We start from the raw sequence: 20,308 nt of genomic DNA, 5'->3' as shown, positions 1-20,308 counted from the left end.
GAAATCTCATTGGTGAAGGTAATATGGAGCTTAAGTGATGAGGGAGACGCCACATAGGAAATGGAGAGTAGGATGAGAGAATTGTATCCGGGTTTATTCCTGTGACTTGTATATGTTTGGTTGAATTTCGGGGACGAAATTCCTTAAAGGAGCAGAGAGTTGTAACACCTTGAATTTTAGTAATATTAATTATTGGTATTAATATGTATATGTATAAGAATAAATGTTGGAATGTGCACTTAAGTACGTAATGGTGAAATGAGAATGAGAAAATTGCATTAAAATATGTGATAAACGATGTTTGTATGCATAAAGCATAGGGATGTATATATACATGTGTGTATGTGTGGCTGGACTAAGATTTGGCCGAATGCCTAAGTGCTAAGTGTCCTTGCTGCAGCGAGAGGTCACTAGGAAGAGAAGGGTGAAATTGTCGCCTTCACGCTGTAGCAAGAGATTCTTGCTGTGGCGAGAGAGCGATAGAAGGGGCTGCATTTCTGGGTGCAGACTCGCTGTAGTGAGAGGGTCTCGCTGTAGCGAGATTCTGTAGAAACCAAAATGCAATTTCATCTGAGATTTTTGCTGTAGCGACAGAGGGTGTCGCTACAGCGAGGCGTCGTTGTAGCAAGAGTGTCGCGATCTGAAAGGTTTTAAAAGGGAGTTTAAGGATTTAAGAGTTATTTTCTCAAATTCCCTCTCCAATCTCTCTGATTCTCTCAACCCAACACCCTCTTTCACCGATTAATTGCCTCCAAAGGCATTCGTGAGCAAGATTGAAGCTGGATTCATGTGGGGAACACTTGGAGGTGAGTTTTAACGGTTAGGGTTCTGTTTTTCATCCCCTTTTCTCTGTGTTTGTGGTTCTTTTGGTTCTCATGGAGTTCTTTCATGTCTTTTAGGCCAAAAACTGTGTGGGGAACGTTTTCAAGGTTGAATCCACGTGTGAGTCTTCAATCTAAGGTAAGGGGGGGACTCTACCCTACTCTTTTTATGTGTAATTAGCTGTGAAATTAAATGAATATGGAGTTGAGACCGGGTTAGAAGGTAGAAAACGTGTAGAGAATGGAAGTGGACTGTGAAATATGATGAGGATGAGAGAATATGTATTTGATAGGATTTGCTGTGTATTGTGATGTGTTAATGAATGTGAGCCCAAGTGCCATATGTTAGAACTGAAAATAAGCTATGTGCCTGTGGTGTCAATGAATATGGGCCTCGTGCCGTGTATTATGAAACAATAATGTGAATGCGGCGGATTGCCGCCGGTATACAATAATGTGAATGGGGCGGGTTGCTGCCGGTAAACAATAATGTGAATGGGGCAAGTAGCCCCCGGTAAACAGTAATGTAAATAGGGCGGGTAGCCGCCGGTATACAATAATGTGAATGAGGCGGGTAGCCACCGGTATACAATACTGAGATCGGGGCTTGTTAACGCCGGTATAACGTTCTGTGATACTGTAAATGGGGCGTATAAGCGCTGGTATAATATGTTGTTAATTATGTAATCAAAATAATGAATGTGATTATATCTGCTTTAATGCATTTTAAATGATTTGAGGTGAGACTCTATGATTGATTGTTGTGTTTTGGAAGTGTAGAGTAGTCGCCCTTACATTCATTTTTCAGGTAACCAAGACGTTCACCACCGGACTCAGTAAAGGGGCAGATGAAACTGCTATAGGACTTAGGATATTAATTTGAAAACTGTTGTATTTGAATAAGTCTTGTAGTAGTTATTTGATAATGAATTTGTAAACCTTTACTTTATTTTGAAAATTTAATGGAACCACGTGCGGAAGTGGTATTTGAATTTAAAAATTTATTATTTCAAAATTAAATTTAAGGTGTTACATATATCAGTGAGCAGGGCCACGCATCAGGAACAAGCACAGCCATGCTTCAACGAAGCAGGCCTTGCATAATGGAAGCACGACCATGCTCTATGAAGCAGGTGCATGCATCAGAAATGAGCATGGCCATGCTTCATCGAAGCACGACCATGTAGCAAGTAAAAGCACGGCCGTGCATAGTGCTTTCACAGCAGAATAAGGAATATAATTCATAAAATTTATAGATCATTTTAGAATTATGTAAAAGTGAATTTTACTCACCAAAGTGATTAAATTCTCAAGTCAATTAATTCTAAGTTGTATGATCATAATGGAAACCTCATAATTCAGTGCTTAATTTTAAGAGTAGCTTGCTAGTCACCAAAGTGGCCTGGCTTTAAAAGTTTGTTTAAGCATTTAATTGTGTGTTGTAAATTGTTTGATGCTATGTGATAACATAAAGGGTGAACAATTTAGCTTATTAATTATAACGCTAGGAGATCACCCAAAGGTGGATCATTGCATATGATTAATGACATTAAGGAGACATGTAAACACTTCATAATATGTTTATATATCCAAAGATGACTTGCATATTAGTTTGAGTGACTGGTTGTCAATTAAAGTTATTTATTCAGCATTATTATAGATAAATTGTCTATTTAGGCATTACCCAAAGGTAAACGTAGATACATAATTGATGATGGTTGGTTGTGTAACACCTTAATTTTGATTATGCCATACAAGCAGTAATCATCACTATACATTGTAACACCCTCAATTTTATTGCTCTTGTGTAGAAAAAATAGGAATTTGGATAAAAGGTATCTCGCTCAAGCGAAATAAATCTCGCTCAAGTGAGGTAAAAAATTCTAGAAGAGAGCGTTTTGGAACTCTCTCGCTCGGGCGAGATGAGATAAAGTTGCCCTAACTGTCCTCTCGCCCAGACAAGAAGGGGTCTTGCACTGGCTGAGAACATCTCGCTCAAGCGAGATAGAGCTCGATCAAGCGAGGAGTCATAGGAAAGATTAGGTGTCTTTTGGACTCAATCTCGCTCAGGCGAGATTGTATCTCGCTCAAGTGATAGTGTCCTCGCTCAAGCGAGAATATCAGAAAGATGAGTAGTTTCGTTGTCTAGTTGTCTCGCCCAGACGAGGAAGGCTCACCCAAGTGAGGGTGGAGCTGGTTCACTTTAAAATATCAGTTGCACTTTGCAAGAATATCGGTGTTTAGAACTGATGTTTGTGCTTAGAGTGTTTTAGTCGAAGGTTTTCATACTTATTATCTGGACAATTAATTTTTAATTTCCCACATCTCATGATTCATGAAGTTAGAAACGTAAACAAAAAAGGACTAAGAAATTAAGATCTATAAAATATTGAAAACATTACATTGTGAACATTTTTCAAGAATCATTGAAAACCCCAATCTATTGTATCCTGTAGGAAGACCATTTGCAGAAATATCATCCTCTTAAATGCCAAGTAGCCATTTATTGTTTAAATTTATGGTCTGCAGACTCCAACCATGTATTGGCCAGGGATGTAGGCATCAAAGTTGGGGACTCTTTTCAAATTAAAAGGATCTTATATTTAAGGTAAGAAAAATATACATCTATTAGGTAACACTTTAAGACATAAGTTCCTAATCATAAATAAATTCTTCATGAGCTAGATATTATATAATTTATACATTTTTTTTTGCCAAAATGGTTTTTGGAAAAAGACTTACAAATAAAATTTTGTGGTCAAACAATAAGATATATCGCCATAAAAGTATCTTATATATCTTTATAAGTCCTTTAACTTTTATGTAAATAATATATCAAGTGAAAAACATTTGAATAAGGATTTTAAAAGTATAAACTTGTGATCTAATAGTACGATAGATCATGAGTATAGAAGTTAAAAAGTAGTACTTTTCAGATTCGTCTAATTTATGTATAAAATATATTATGCCACAAGGTTTTCTTAGATCTTTCTAATTTATATATAAAATATTATACTAATGTTAGACATATTTAAAGAAGGACTTTAAATGCATAGACTTATGGTCTAATAATATGATAGACCATGCATTTAAAATTCAAAACACATCTTACATATCTATCTAGGTCGCGTCTAATTTATGTGTGAAATATTATAGCATATATAGAAATAAACAATTAACATTTGAACAAAAAGTTTAGAAGAAATGACTTATAATCTAATAGTATGATAAATCATTAGATATAGAATTTAAAACGCGTCTCATATATCTTTCTTGGTCCCTTTAATTTACGCGTGTAAGATATTATATCATAGATAGAAGTGGGCACATATTTGAACAAAGACTTTACTTTAACAATATAGACTATAAGTGTAGTGGTGTAAGATATTATATCATAGTGGACCTCATTTGAATAAAGATTTTAACTATATAGTCTTGAAGTCTAGTAGTACGATAGACTAAGGGTAATTTAATATAGTAGAAATGATTAATTATTTAAAATATCAGAATTTTAATATTAGAAATTTAATAAATGAATAAAATACCGATGGTGAAATAAAAATATACTTATAGTAAACTTTAAACTAAAAGGTTATACGAGAAAAATGCATTACTGTAAAAAATATTTATAAAATACGTATGTACAACAAATTATAATATTTATCATTGAAATAAATAATGATATAAATAAGTGTAGTATTATTGAATTATAGGTCACTGAATTATGCTTTAGGGTATTCATGTAATATTTGAAAAAATATTTTATTAGATAGAAAATAAGCTACGTTTTGGTGAAACATGACAAGTAGATAAGCACATTTCTAAAGGACTTTCAGTTAGTGCTGTGCAAAATTAACAAGTAACTAAGGTTGGCCTCCGAAGTATTGTGATTAGTGTTAAATTGTTAGGGGTAATTGATAATTTATGCTAGAATGTTCCGGTTGTTGAATAATGAAGAGTAGACAAAACCATTTGTAACATATTATGAAAATTAATGTTTGATATATTTTGACCATTATCGTTAGTTTATGAAAAATATGTTGTATATAATGCATAGTTATATTATTTATTTAGATACTGTATCTTCTAATATTATATATAATAATGCGACAGGTAAACCAAATTTTATATTTATAATGCTTTTGTAACTGTATATATGTTATAGTTTTTAATATAAATCTTACAGAAGTAATTATTTAGGTTAATTATTTTATTGTCATCACTGAAAAAATTAAATTTTAAATCAATAATTTTATTCAAATTAAATTAGGAACGAGATTTAGGGTAAACATTAACAAAAGTAAATGTTAGAGGACTATGAATATACTATACTAAACTAATAGAATGCTTCATATTATAAATAAAAAATATTGAGCAGTAAAATTTTTTTTTAAGTTATTATGAAGTATTATGTTATGCAAATTTAAATAAATTAATAGAGAGCAATTTTTTATTTAAATATAAAACTTAATTTTATTAATGTATTGAATTTTATATATTTGTTAAAAAAATTATAAATAAATTCTTTTTATATGGGTAATCACATTGGTTCATGTAACTAATTTTGTAACTTTTAAAATATTTTAAATAAATTTTTTCAATAAAATTGTTAACTTCATTAAATTTTTTACTTTTATTTTCAGAATTTGTAACAGTTTTAAAACATTTTAATTAGATTTTTCCTGAGGTGGAGAATTTAAAGGAAAAGCCTATAAACAATTGTTGCCTGAGGGAACACTTGTTTTGCTTGAGATACAATGCTTTGAAGGGACCCTCTTGATTTCACATTTGTTAATATCTACTTCCTCATAATCGTAGTTTTGTCAATTACAAATTCAAACCTTATTCAAACTTAAAATGGAAATGAGATTACTCACAAATCCTTGCACGAAAACCACAAGGATTGTGCTTCTCTTGGAAACTTGGCGCAACACTTCTTTTGAGTTTCAGAACCAAAACCATCAATCATTAGTAAATAAATACATAAAACAATTAATCACTTACATTGTTCTGTATTCCAAAGGTGCGATGATTGAGAAATTGATTTTCTTTTAGCTGCTACATGCCCAAAATCTTAGCAATTAAAGAAATCAAAAAGGTCCAAGACTTGCGAAAAGTGAACGACTTTGAAAAAATGTAAATTTTAAAGAGATTTGAGGAAAGATTCTTGCTTTAAGGGTGAGTGGAAGGACCAAGACTTTGAAAGTAAATGTTATATACCAATATACAAATGTTTAAAAGCATCTAAAGTTGGATGTTATACCTACTACACCCACCAATAAATAGAATATAAGTTACATGACTAACAGATACAAACTCAGAAAATTTCACATACGCGGTCACCAATGGCTAACAATTTATATAGAAAATATTTTTTACATGTGTAAAATATAATACGAAGTGAACAACATTTGAACAAGAAGTTCAGAAGAATTAACATGATAGATCATAGATATAAAATTTAAAACACATTTTATGTATTTTTTGCTCTCCTAATTTACGTGTAAGATATTATACCATTGAAGTGAACATAGATTTGAATAAAGACTTTTAACAATATAGACATGAAGTTTAGTAGTATAGGCTAAGGGTATAAAATTTAAAAAGTATTCTTCATTTCTTTGTAGGCTTTCCTGTTTATTTTGTTGTGAGTTATTTTGTGTATATGAATTTTGGAAAGGGACTATCAAACTAAAATCTTCTCTAATCATATGACAGGCTATGGATGTAATTTTTTTTTATACAACATTTCTTCTAGGTAAGCCTCTCTAATTAATTTTTATTTTAATAAAAATATTTTAGTAGTAAAATTCAATTGAAATAAAAAAAATAACACATCAACCTTTTCAAGTAAGAAAATGAAAAGTAAAAGAAGAAAAAAAAAGAATATTATTTTGTTAAATTAAAAAGAATATAAAACTAAATAGATAGGAACAACATAATCTTTAAATTGATTGATGCATATTAATCATTTTTATTTTTATTTGCTTGACTTGACCCACTCTTAACATTTGTGTTATCTATGAAAAACAAAATTAAACACTTGCCCCTCTTCAACTTCACATTATAAAATAGTTAGACTTTACGTAGTACATTTAATATCTATGTGACTTACAACCAGAACTTAAAACCTTTGTAGCAAATACTCTCTGACTCGTACAAAAAATAAGAATAGAAGTTGTTTCTTATTCAAAAGCTGTCAATTGTTTACAAAAGATCATATTATAGGCTAAATAAGTTCTAATATCAAGATGGACAAAAAAAAAAAACCAAATCCAAGAAATTTGTATTACATTGTAAGTGAATAAGACAATGGTGCAAAAATACAGGAATCAACTATTTCAGTAGCTCTAAGAACTAATTATAAAATTTTGTTTATATGCTTTATTTTAGTATTTGGTACAGAAATAATTCAAATAAAGTCAGCAGTTAATCTATTATAGTTATATCATGTTTTCTGGCAAATTGTTTACTTAAGTATTTTAATATGAAACAACTGTCCAAATTTTATACTTAAATTAATTTTGCGCTCATGCACGTGCCATTTCAAAATGTAGGGTTAGAACTTAGACCCTCTTCAATTTTACGTGATAAAAAGGTTATTGTTTTATATCGCATAATTTTGTACTTAATTAATCTATTACAAATATATCATGTTTTCTCTCAAATTCTTTACTTAAATATTAAAATATTAAACAATAGTTCAAATTTGTACTACGATTATGTTGCGCTCATGCACATGCCTATTTAAGTTAATAAGTTTAGTATAATAATTTTAAACAGTAAAAGAGATAAAAATATATATAAAAATTCACACGGTCTAAGAATTTTGGTCAAGAGAATGTTTAGATCAATAATAAAATCAGTTAAAGGAAGAGAGTAAGAAATTAAAAATAGAAAAGGCAAAGCTATTCTATTTAATCTTTTTCCAAAATCATTAGATGAATATTTAATCTTTTTCCAAAATAGTATTTTAATGATAATATTTTTTTGTTTATAAAAATATTGTAAATAATCTAATTGTTACTATATCCTTAAATGAATCATAAATGATAGTTGGAGTAATATTGATGCTTCTCTAATGGAAATTAGTGCTTACTGTATTTTGACTATTAGTGTTAATTTATGAAAACAAAAATTGTATGCACTGTATAGTTGTTACTTAGATATTGTATCTTTTACTATTATATATAATAGTATAACAACTAAATTTGATTTTATATTTTGAAATGCTTTTTTATTTGAATGTTATGATTGGCAATAAAAATTGTACAAACTAGCTATTATATAATAATTTATAAATAATTTCCTACAAAAGAGTGCATAGAAAAATCTATGTTTGTAAATAAACATAGTCCAGCCTATAGTTAGTAAATGTAACCTGTACTTTATTTAGAAATTTGTAACTAAGTCAATAAGCTTGTAGAAATGCATGTTACATACGAGATAAAATGTCGTAACTTTTGAAATTTAGTTTTTCAAAAACTATATAAAATTAGTTTTTAAAAGTTAACTATCAATATTTTTATTTTTTGTAAAATTAAAACTTAAAGTATTCATGTTAATTTTATTTTTTTCTCTTCACGTTCAAAACAATCTCATTTATTTTCTTCTTTTCTCTTTTTTTATATGCTTTTCTATAACTTCTATCCAAATGTATTTGATATTAAAAAAAATATGCCTATAAATATTTTATGTTTAAATATATGAAGAAAAACTTTATTTTTTATATAATTATTTAATTAATTGATTATAAATAAATAAACTAAGTAACAAATTTTAATATTATGTTAATATAATATACTATATATTCTTTTAAGTTATTTAACACTAATTAGCTAGTTACACATCTAGTTTGTTAAATTATTTTAATTTTAAATACACTAGTTTCACAGCTAGCTTGTTTTATCAAACATTAACTTAAATACTTCATTGTATTATTTTATTTTAATGGATAGTATAATTTTGAAAGATAAAAAAATATTAAATTTTAGATAATATATTAACAAATGTCTACATTATATAAAATTTTATATAAATAATTATAAAAGTAATGTAGATGATTCAACAGTTAGATCCGTGAATCTTACCTTACCTGTTTTGTTTAATATGCATTTTCCCCTTCCATCCACGATGCAGGTGCCTAAAATGAAACTAAAATGAAAAATAAAACACCCAATATTGTTTTTTAAAAAAATTAAGATATCTTATCATTTATGACGCAGCGTGTTAGACTCAATAATAAATATTTTACTGTGCGTTAGAACCATTATGCAACTTATCTTTTGTTTTCTCGGTCAGACAGAGAAAAGTTTTAAGAAAAAAAATTATTTTTTAAGAATAAAATATTTAAAAAAAAATAGAAGAGTCATAACCAAAATTTATTAAAATTTTGAAAAAAAAAATTAGAACATTATGATTTTGAAAAAAAAAAAAAAAAGAGTTTGAAAGTCTTTCATGTGTGCAAGAAAAATATTAGTACTACAACATCTGTTTAAACAAAAGTTACTTTAAATTAATTGTGTAAATTTATTAATTTTAAAAATATTTATTTAACCTTTCACCATTAATTTCTACTATTTTTATTTTTAAATAAAATTTATTTATTGAAATGTTAATTAATATTTTAGAAAAGAGAGAAGTTTTTTTTTTAGTAGTGTTTTGACTTGATAAGTTGGTTCTCATACTTCTTCTTTTTTTCATTAAGCAAATTAGAGGAAATTCAAGGGAAACTCAAAATTTATTTACACAAAAAAATAATTAATACTTACTCAGCAAAATAAAAATTAGAAACATACTTATGTAAAGCTAAGATGGATACAATTTGGTGGATTTAAATATTATTCTGCTAACAAAATAGTTTTTCCCTTACTAACAAGCTATAGTCATTTTAAGGACCTCAGAATAATAGAATCTTTGACTTTTTTTTTTATTCAAAACACCATTAAAAAATACTATTCTATTTTTATGTAACCACAAAGATCACAATATACTTACTCAAATAATTAATAAACATATCTCTTCTTTTTTACTGCAACCAACACCAACCTAAAAAAGCAAGTGAGTCAATAAATCTGAAGGAAAAATCAGTGAAAATCTAAGCCAACGCGTCGTAAAATACCAGATTTGATAAGAAACTGAGTACGTTAAAAACAAATGAGTTGGAAGTTTTTTCAAACTATGACAGAAGCAACAAATTATATCATCAATTTGAACACCACAATCAATTAGCAAACTTTTACAAGGAAGTGCATTCAACAACAATTTTCAAGAAAATACTAAACACTTAAGAGGGACCTTCCCTCTCTATAGCCTTTGCAAGGCATCTGCCGTATACTGATCTACACTATTAGGACCACAAAAAAGTTCAAATAATCATGAATACGCATATTACACTAAATAACAACCTAAAGAATCTATTTTCTATACTCATTTATCTTTTTGTTGCACCTGAAGTTGGTTCTCTTACTTCTACATATCTCAAAGTGTATGGAGAACTCAAAGTCATGTGATTTTATCATAAAAATTATGAATTTTGTTGATTAAAAATAAGTTTAGTAAAAGAAATTTAATTTAAAATTAAAATTATTTTGATAAAATTATAATGTTTATAATACAATATAACGCAGTTGTATACACATCATATATAAAAAAAGTATTTTGATAAAACAATATAGAAAGCGAAGGGAAATCATATAGCTATATTGCAAATTATTAAAAAAGTTATTTTTATTTATAAATAAAATATTTGAATTTAAAGATTTATATTGAAAAAAAATTTAAGATAGCATAAATTATACATAAATCTCTTAAAATTTATTTGATAACTAAAAGTAATGTAAATTACATGTCGATGTTAAAAAAATTATATAATAAAATGAACAAATAAAATAAAGTAATTAAGTATTTAGTTATTTAATATATTAAAGTTAGAAATGTGACTTAAAAAATTAAAATATAAAATTAATTATATTTAATGAAAGGAATAAATATATTTGAATTGATTAATAAAGATAATCATTCAATAAAAAGATTAAAATATTATTTGATAAGTTTATAAAAATAATGACGCTGTGTAATAATATTACAAATTGCTATATTAATATGCTAAAAATATTTTAATTTAAGTAGATAAATAAATTATTTATAATAAAGAATAGAAAAATATTTGAGAAGATATATTTTTAATTAATCATAAAAATAAAAATTATAAGAAATATATTTATATTAGTTATATGTATATAATTAATCGAAAATGAATATTAGTGAGTCTTAATAATTTATATTACATTATTATATTACTTAATAACGTAAATAGAAGAATATTTTAGATGATAAATTTTAATTAAATAAAAATAATTATGTAAGATTTATTTTAGAATCATTTAATTTTTTAAATATATTAATAGTGGGTAAAACTTTAAGTAACAGTAGTATATGAGTTTTGATAATTTATAATGCATAAAGATAGAGTTACTATACATTACCATTATAAACAATTGCGTTAACAAAACAAATGTAATTTAAATTAATTAATTATAATTAGTAAGTTAGCAATTAAAAAATAGCACACTTATTGATTCTTATTCCCCATGAATGTGGTTATTTAGGAATTATATATGTATATAGAGAAAAATGGATGAAGTATTTAGACGTGGGAAGATTTCTAGTCCAAAACTTACCAAGCTTCTTAGATTCTTCACTGACACCTCTAATTATGTGGATATTATTAAATGGATTGAACGAAATAGTTCCAAAATTAGACTCTAAATCGTGGTTAATGTGTCAGGCAAATTTTAGGCCTCTATAATTAGTTTTTTAAAAATAAAAATATTTTAATATTCAAATTCAATAAAAATTAAATTGAAAGGTTATAAAGTTATATATGATTATTATTTTGAATTAGAAATAATATATAAATTAAAAAGATAGGAACCAAATAATTTTTAAATTAGCTGATGTATATTAATATTTTTGTTTTCACTTGCTTGACTTGATCGACTCTCAACAATTGTTGTCTATGAAAGACAAAATTAAAGGTTGGTCCCTCTTTAACTTTACGTGATAAAAAAAAGGTTATACTTTTATATGGCATAATTTTGTACTTAATTAACCTATTACAAATATATCATGTTATCTTGTAAATTCTTTACTTAAGGATTAAATATTAAACAATAGTTCAAATTCTGTACTAAAATTATGTTGCGATCATGCACATTCCTATTTAAGTTGATAACTTGTTGCCGTGAGAAATTTTTTATAATTTAGTACAAGAATTTTAAACAGTAAGAGAGATAAATATATATATATAAAAATTCACAGGGTCTAAGAATTTTGTTCAAAAGTATGTTAAAGTCAATAGTAAAATCAGTTAAAGAAAAAGGAGGAAGAAATTAAAATAAAAAAGGCACGGCACCAGCACATATAAATATTAGAAAGAAGGTTTAATCCTCAGAAGCAAGAATCACTTAAATAACATTGTTTGGAATGCATTGTGTGATCATGAATTCCTCCATTGTTAGCCTTATGTGTCTTGCCTTGTTGACGTTTCTTGTAGTAATTTGCAAGGCATCGAGAGATGTAGTGTGCATACCAAACGAGAGTGAAACACTTGTGAAGTTGAAGGATCATCTCATTGATCCTTCAAATAGGCTCTCTTCTTGGAATGCAACTGCTAATACCAATTGCTGTGAGTGGTTAGGAGTTGTGTGCAGTAATATAACTGCCCATGTTGTTGAGCTTCACCTCGGTACTTCACCTCCTTCTGACGAGTACGACGATGTCGAATATGATGCTTTTCTGAAGTCGATGTTTGGTGGGGAGATAAATCCATGTTTGGTTGATTTGAAGCATTTGAATTACTTGGACTTAAGCGGCAATGACTTTGGCGGTATGCAAATTCCTGCTTTCCTTGGAGCAATCACCTCCCTAACTTACCTCAACCTCTCTCATGCCGGATTCAGTGGGAAGATTCCTCCTCAATTTGGGAACCTCACAAAATTGGTTCGTCTTGGCCTTGCAAACAGTGAAACTGTGTTTGCTGAAAATCTTGATTGGCTATCGGGTCTTTCCAATCTTCAGTATGTTGATTTGGGAGGTGCAAACCTATCCCAATCCTTTGATTGGCTACAAACTCTGAGTGCTCTTCCTTCTTTGACGGACCTACACTTGTCATATTGTATTGTCCATCCTTATAATCAACCATCCTCACTCAACTTTTCATCTCTTCTCACTCTCGACCTTTCCTTTACTCATTTTTCTTCTGTTGTCCCAAAGTGGATATTTGGACTGAGGAGACTTGTTTCTCTTCGATTAAGTGGTAATCACTTCGAAGGTCCAATTCCTGATGGCCTTCAAAACCTCACACTTCTTGAAAATCTTGACTTGTATTACAATTCATTCTCAACTTCTTTACCTGAATGGATATATAGTTTTCGTCATCTCAAGTTCTTAGACCTTTCGAACAACAACTTGTGTGGAAATATTTCTGATGCCCTGGGAAATTTGACTTCTCTGGTTGCACTTTATTTCTCTGCAAATCAGATTGAAGGAAGAATTCCAACTTCTTTGGGTAATCTCTGCAACATAAGGGAAGTTGGTTTCTCACGTCTCAAACTCAACCAACGAGTTAGTGAAATCTTGGAAATTCTGGCTCCTTGTATTTCCCATGGACTCACAAGTCTTCAAGTTGGGAGCTCTCATCTTTCAGGCAATCTCACAGATCAAATTGGGATGTTAAAAAATATTGAGATGTTAAACTTTTACAACAATTCAATTCATGGTGCACTCCCTCCATCAGTTAGAAAACTCTCGTCATTAAGGGTTCTTGATCTGTCCAACAATCTATTCAATGGAAATCCATTTGAAAGTCTTGGATCGATCTCTAAATTGTCATATCTTTCTATTGGCGACAATTGTTTTCAAGGAGTTGTGAAGGAAGATGATCTTGCAAATCTTACGAACTTAAAGAGATTTTCTGCGAGAGGGAACAACTTCTCTTTAGAAGTGACTCCTAATTGGAGTCCTAGATTTCAAGTTACTAGATTGACAATGAGCTCATGGAACTTAGGTCCCAAATTTCCGTCGTGGATTCAGTCACAAAAATATCTTAATGCTCTGAGAATCTCTAACACAGGGATTTCAGATTCTATTCCCACTTGGTTTTGGGAAACATTTTCTCAGGCGTCTGATATGGACCTCTCTCATAATAGCATCCATGGTGAGCTTCCAAATACATTGGATCTAAGCTCAAATCGCTCACGTGGCCAACTGCCTCAACTTTTTGATAAAATGATTCACTTAGACCTATCACACAACTTGTTCTCCGGATCCATGACTGAATTCCTTTGCAAAAATCATGACAAGCCAAAGAAATTAGAATTTCTCAACCTTGCATCAAATAATTTATCAAGGGAAATTCCTGATTGTTGGCTAATGTGGCCATATCTTGTGAATGTAAATTTACAAAGCAACCATTTTATTGGGAATTTACCCTCGTCTATGGGCTCTTTATCGTTGCTTCAGTCTTTGCAACTCCGCAACAACACACTTTCTGGAAATTTTCCCCTGATTTTAAGGAACACTACTAAGTTAATATTGTTGGACCTTGGGGAAAATAATTTTTCAGGAAACATTCCAGCATGGATAGGAGAAAGACTTATAGATTTGAAATTTCTTCGGCTTCGATCAAACAAATTTTTGAGTTACATTCCCAATCAAATATGTGCTTTGAAATCTCTTCAGGTTTTGGACCTTGCAAACAATAGTTTATCGGGCAATATCCCAAATTGTTTCAATCACTTGAATGCCATGATGCTGCCAAACAGAAGTACACATCCATTTATCTATTGTTTATCAGTAAACAGTTCTGGAATTAGTGTTGTGAGCATGCTTCTGTGGCTGAAAGGAAGGGGAGACGAGTATAGAAACATTCTTGGTTTGGTAACAAGCATTGATCTCTCAGATAACAAATTAATAGGAGAAATTCCTAGAGAAATCACAAATCTAGATGGATTGAATTTTTTGAACTTGTCTCACAATCAATTAACTGGTCATATTCCACAAAGCATTGGTTGCATGCGTTCATTGCAATCTATTGATTTTTCGAGGAATCAACTTTCTGGTGAAATCCCCACAACCATATCAAATTTGAGCTTTATTAGCTTGCTGAACTTGTCTTATAATCATTTGAAGGGCAAAATACCAACAGGCACTCAGTTGCAATCCCTTGAGGCATCCAACTTTGTTGGCAATAACCTATGTGGCGAGCCGTTGCCCATCAACTGCAGTTCAAATGGGAAAATTCCTAATATTGATCAAAATGGCAATGAGAGTGAAGGACATGAAGTGAATTGGTTTTTAGTGAGTATGACATTTGGATTTATGGTGGGATTCTGGGCTGTGGTTGCTCCTTCATTCATTTATAAATCATGGAGCTCTGTCTATTTTTGTATTATTAATTATGTGTGGTCTAAACTAAAATCTTTTCAGTAATATGGTAATTAGTATTTTATGTTCTGCAAGTTAAAATTATCAAATAATGAAGCTATGAACTCACAGTATTTCGTGGCTGATCAAATTTAATACGGACTTTCCTATCTTTGTCTTGGTAAAATAAGTTACATGGCTTTATATAGTACAATTAATATCTATGTGACTTATAACCAGAATTTAAAATCTCTATAGCAAATACTCTCTGACTCGTACAAAAAATAAGAACAGAAGTTGTTTCTTATTCAAAAGCTGTCAATTATTTACAAAATAGCATATTATAGGCTAAATAAATCCTAATATCAAAAATAATTCAAACAAAGTCAGCAGCTAATCTATTATAGTTATATCATGTTTTCTTGCAAAATTGTTTACTTAAGTATTTTAATATGAAACAATTGTTCAAATTTTGTACTAAAATTAATTTTGCGCTCATGCACATGCCTACTCAAAATGTAAGGTTAGACCCTCTTCAATTTTTAGTGATAAAAAGGTTATTATTTTATATCGCATAATTTTGTACTTAATTAATCTATTACAAATATATCGTGTTTTCTTTCAAATTCTTTACTTAAGTATTAAAATATTAAACAATAGTTCAAATTTGTACTACAATTATATTGCGCTCATGCACATGCCTATTTATGTTGATAACTTGTTCTCGTGACAAATTTTTAATAATTTAGTACAAGAATTTTAAACAGTAAGAGAAATAAAAATATATATAAAAATTCACACGGTCTAAGAATTTTGGTCAAGAGAATGTTTAGATCAATAATAAAATCAGTTAAAGGAAGAGAGTAACAAATTAAAAATAAAAAAAGGCAAAGCTATTCTATTTAATCTTTTCCCAAAATCATTATTGCAAGTCAAAAGTATTTTAATGATAATATTTTTTGTTTATAAAAATATTGTAAATAATCTAATTGTTACTATATTCTTAGATGAATCATAAATGATAGTTGGAGTAATATTGATGCTTCTCTAATAGAAATTAATGCTTACTGTATTTTGACTATTAGTGTTAATTCATGAAAACAAAAATTGTATGCACTGTATAGTTGTTACTTTTGATATTGTATCTTTTACTATTATATATAATAGAATAACAACTAAATTTGATTTTATATTTTGAAATGCTTTTTTATTTGAATGTTATGATTGGCAAAAAAATTCTACAGACTAGCTATTATATAATATGTAATTATTTAGTTTATTTATTTTATTATCGTTACTAAAAAACTTTAAAATTTAAACCAATACTTTTATTTAAATTAAATTGAAAATCAGATTTAAGAGTCACACTAACAAAAGTAAATGTTGAAGGACTATAAATGTACTATACCAAACTAATATATTAAATAAATTTTTTTTTTAAGTTACTATGAATTATTATGTTACGTAAAAGTACTTTTTATAGTTGAAGAAAGCTTTTTTTACTAAAAATGATAAGAAATTAAGAAATAATAATTTTTCAATGTAAGTATAGAACTTAATACTATTAATATATTGAATTCAATAAATTTTTGAATATATATATATATATATATATATATATATATATATGAATTTTTATTATGTATAATTTTGTATACATTAAAAAGTTGATATATTGAATTATTGGATTTCTTCAACTTATATTCTATAATAACATTGGTTCATTAACCTAATTAAAAAAATAAGTCTCCACTAACGTATGCCCGCACAAATCAGAGTTAATTTAATTAAGCTGATTGAATGGACAATTAATTACTTATTTTTTGAGATTATAAGAGAAATCATAAAAAATAAAATTGCATGAATGCAAAATAAACCGTCAATTAAAATTAATTTATTTGAAATAGATTTTGTTTAAAATAAGAAAAATGCCAAAACGTGTCACAGGGAATTAAGATCAGAAGATTTTTTCACTTAATTTCAGTCAATGAAACAACAACACACACACCATTTATGGATGTCAAATCAAGAGCCAAGCTCATAAATGAATTTTTCTACGATGCTACCTTCTTCCAATTGGAATTTGCAAACAAAATACCTGTGCCTACTTAAACTATACGTCGGGCACAAAATACATAATGTCTCGTGCAAAATACTCTTAAAATTATATTTTAAAATCAATTTTTCACGTTAAAGAGCTGTAACATCAGCTAACATGCGTGTAAAATGGTTAAGTTTGTAACCAGGTCATTGGTCAACCCTAGTGTTTACGTTGAAATTTCAGGTAATGGAAAAGTGAATTACCTATACATAACTTCCCAAAACAGTGTTCGACTTGGAAACGGCATTCATCACTATCCATGTAGAATACAATTTGATGTGCAATCACATCATTCTTTCGCACGTTTCATTTATTCAATCTCACAATAAATTTGCAATTTCTGTAGTAACCCAATTCAATTTAACACTTTTTAATGTTCGATCAACAGTTTAGATAATTTTCATGAATTTCAAAGAATTAAAGTTTTTTTTTATTCTTGATAACTGAGTCACGAAAATAAAATATACGAGGAATTTTATAATATTTTGTTTAATTTTAAAAGAAAATGAAATTCAATGATTTGGAACTACACATTAATTATTGCTTGTAAAGAAGAATGATACAATTATTATTTAGATTATAGGGCTGGATACTGCATGCATTTATGTATTAATTATTATTATCTATTGTCAAATTATCAATCTAATGTGCAAGATGGATAACCTTGGTGAATTACAAAATATCATCATATGCATATAGCATTGTTACTACAGTTATTGGTTCAAAATCATATGCAGCATTAAATCATAAACCAAATATAAATCTTCAAGCTAGATTTTTAAAACATTTATTTTACTGCGAACGATTATCTATTAGTTAGTCAACTTTGTTTTTTATCTTTTTAACCTAACAACACTTGACATTATTGTCTATAATTGACTCGAGACTCTTACGAAATAAAAGTTAACTTTTCTAAAGTTTATGTGGCAGATAATATTAGATTTTATATCCCATAATTAATGTTTGTATAATATTGTCCACATCTTTGCATTCTATTACGGAAGATTAACTCATCTTTGTATTGTTATTAGATATGCAACACCACTGTCTCCTTATTTATAAAGTGTTTTACTTACTGATAGCATTTTAAAATTTAAAAATAATTACAGAGATGTCTTATGACTCTTGTATAGTTTTAGGGAACACATATCCGAAGGATTTACGTATTCCACTTCATATGATCATTGGAGAATTCATTAATTGAAGACATTCTAATTTGGCATTTCAACTGCTTACTACTTCATGACTACTAGAATTTAAGTTTTTTCCTGCAAATTGCTTTTGTAAAAATTATTAAAAATTGCATAAAAACATCTTTTTCTTGTGAAGTTTCATACAGATTTATTTTCATAGAAGAAAATCTTCGTAGGTATTTGTTCATGCAAAAAGTAAAATTTGAAAGTTTTCTTTTTGCTAGATTTTGGAAGGGTGAATTCATAGGTAATTTATTGTGAAAAAAACAAGGCAAAAAATCCCAAAAACATTATGAAGATAAATCCAAAAGTAAAATTTTAGGAAAAGTTACAAGTAAATTTATAAATAGTTTCCTGCAAAAGAGTGCATAGAAAAATCTATGTTTGTAAATAAGCATAGTCCAGCTTATATTTAGTAAACGTAACTTGTAATTTATTTAGAAGTTTGTAATTATTAACTAAGTCAATAAGTTTGTAGAGATGCTTGGTACATACAAGATAAAACGAGCTCGTAAATTTTGAAATTTAGTTTTTTAAAAACTATATAAAATTATTTTTTAAAAGTTAACTACCAATATTTTTATTATATTTTTATTTTTTATAAAATCAAAACTTAATATACTCATGTTAATTTTTTTTTCTCCACGTTCAAAACAATCTCATTTTTTTTATGCTCTTCTATCACATCTATCCAAATGTATTTGATATTAAAAAAAAATATGCCTATAAATATTTTATATTTAAATATATATGAAAAAAAAATATTTTTATATATAATTATTTAATTAATTGATTGTAAACAAATAAAATAAGTAATAAATTTTAATATTATGTTAATGTAATATACTATATTTTTTTAAGTTATTTAACACTAATCAGCTAGTTGCACATCTAGTTTGTAAAATAATTTCAATTTTAAGTACACTAATTTCACAGATAGTTTGTTTTATCAAACATTAACTTAAGTACTTTATTGTATTATTTTATTTTAATGGATAGTATAATTTTGAAAGATAAAAAATATTAAATTTTAGATGATATAGTCACAAATGTTTAAATTATATAAAATTTTATATAAATAATTACAGAAATAATGTAGATGATTCAACAATTAGATCCGTGAATCTTACCTTACCTGTTTTGTTTAATATGCTTTTTTCCCTTCCATCCATAATGCAAAAACACCCAATATTATCTTTAAAACAATTAAGATATCTTGTCATTTATTATGCATGATGTTAGACTCAATAATAAACATTTTACTCAGCGTTGGAACCATTATGCAACTCATCTTTCGGCTCGGTGAGTCAGAGAAAAGTTTTAAGAAAAAAATATTTTTTAAAAATTATAAGAGTTATAACCAAAGTTTATTAAAATTTTGAAAAAAAAAATAGAACATCATATTTAAAAAAAAAAAAGTGTTTGAGAGTCTTTTATGTGTGTAAAAAAAATATTAACATCCTCTCATGTCCGTTTAAACAACAATTATATTATATTAATTATGTAAATTTAATTTTAAAATTAAAATTATTTTGATAAAATTATTACGTTTATAATACAAGATAACACAGTTGTATACACATAGTACAATAAACAATATTAAAAATGAAGGAAGATTATAGAGCTATATTATAAATTATTAAAAAATATTTTTATTTATAGATAAAATATTTAAATTTAAATATTTATATTAAAAGAGAATTTAAGATAACATAACCTATACATAAATCTCTTATAATTTATTGAATAACTAAAAATAATATAAA

At 27.8% G+C, this 20,308-nt stretch overlaps 1 protein-coding gene across 1 annotated transcript; it reads left to right on the top strand.

Moving 5' to 3' along the window:
• The first annotated feature begins 12,323 nt into the window (after positions 1-12,323).
• On the top strand, positions 12,324-15,314 carry LOC113866655 (receptor-like protein EIX2). Its single transcript, XM_027501464.1, has 2 exons — positions 12,324-13,415; positions 13,572-15,314. Exons 1-2 carry the CDS (start codon positions 12,324-12,326, stop codon positions 15,312-15,314), a joined length of 2,835 nt encoding a protein of 944 aa, XP_027357265.1.
• The last annotated feature ends 4,994 nt before the right edge of the window (positions 15,315-20,308 follow it).

The sequence above is a fragment of the Abrus precatorius genome, unplaced genomic scaffold (assembly GCF_003935025.1).
Source record: "Abrus precatorius isolate BTA unplaced genomic scaffold, Abrus_2018 Scaffold5, whole genome shotgun sequence".
Lineage (NCBI taxonomy): Eukaryota > Viridiplantae > Streptophyta > Magnoliopsida > Fabales > Fabaceae > Abrus > Abrus precatorius.
This window is presented reverse-complemented; position numbering and strand designations above follow the sequence as displayed.

Excerpts from the sequence above, each read along its gene's own strand:
- LOC113866655 (XM_027501464.1), top strand. The coding sequence starts at position 12,324 with ATGAATTCCTCCATTGTTAGCCTTATGTGTCTTGCCTTGTTGACGTTT. Across the intron at positions 13,416-13,571 it reads ATCTCTGCAACATAAGGGAA|ATGTTAAACTTTTACAACAA; the intron begins GTTGGTTTCTCA and ends AAAAATATTGAG.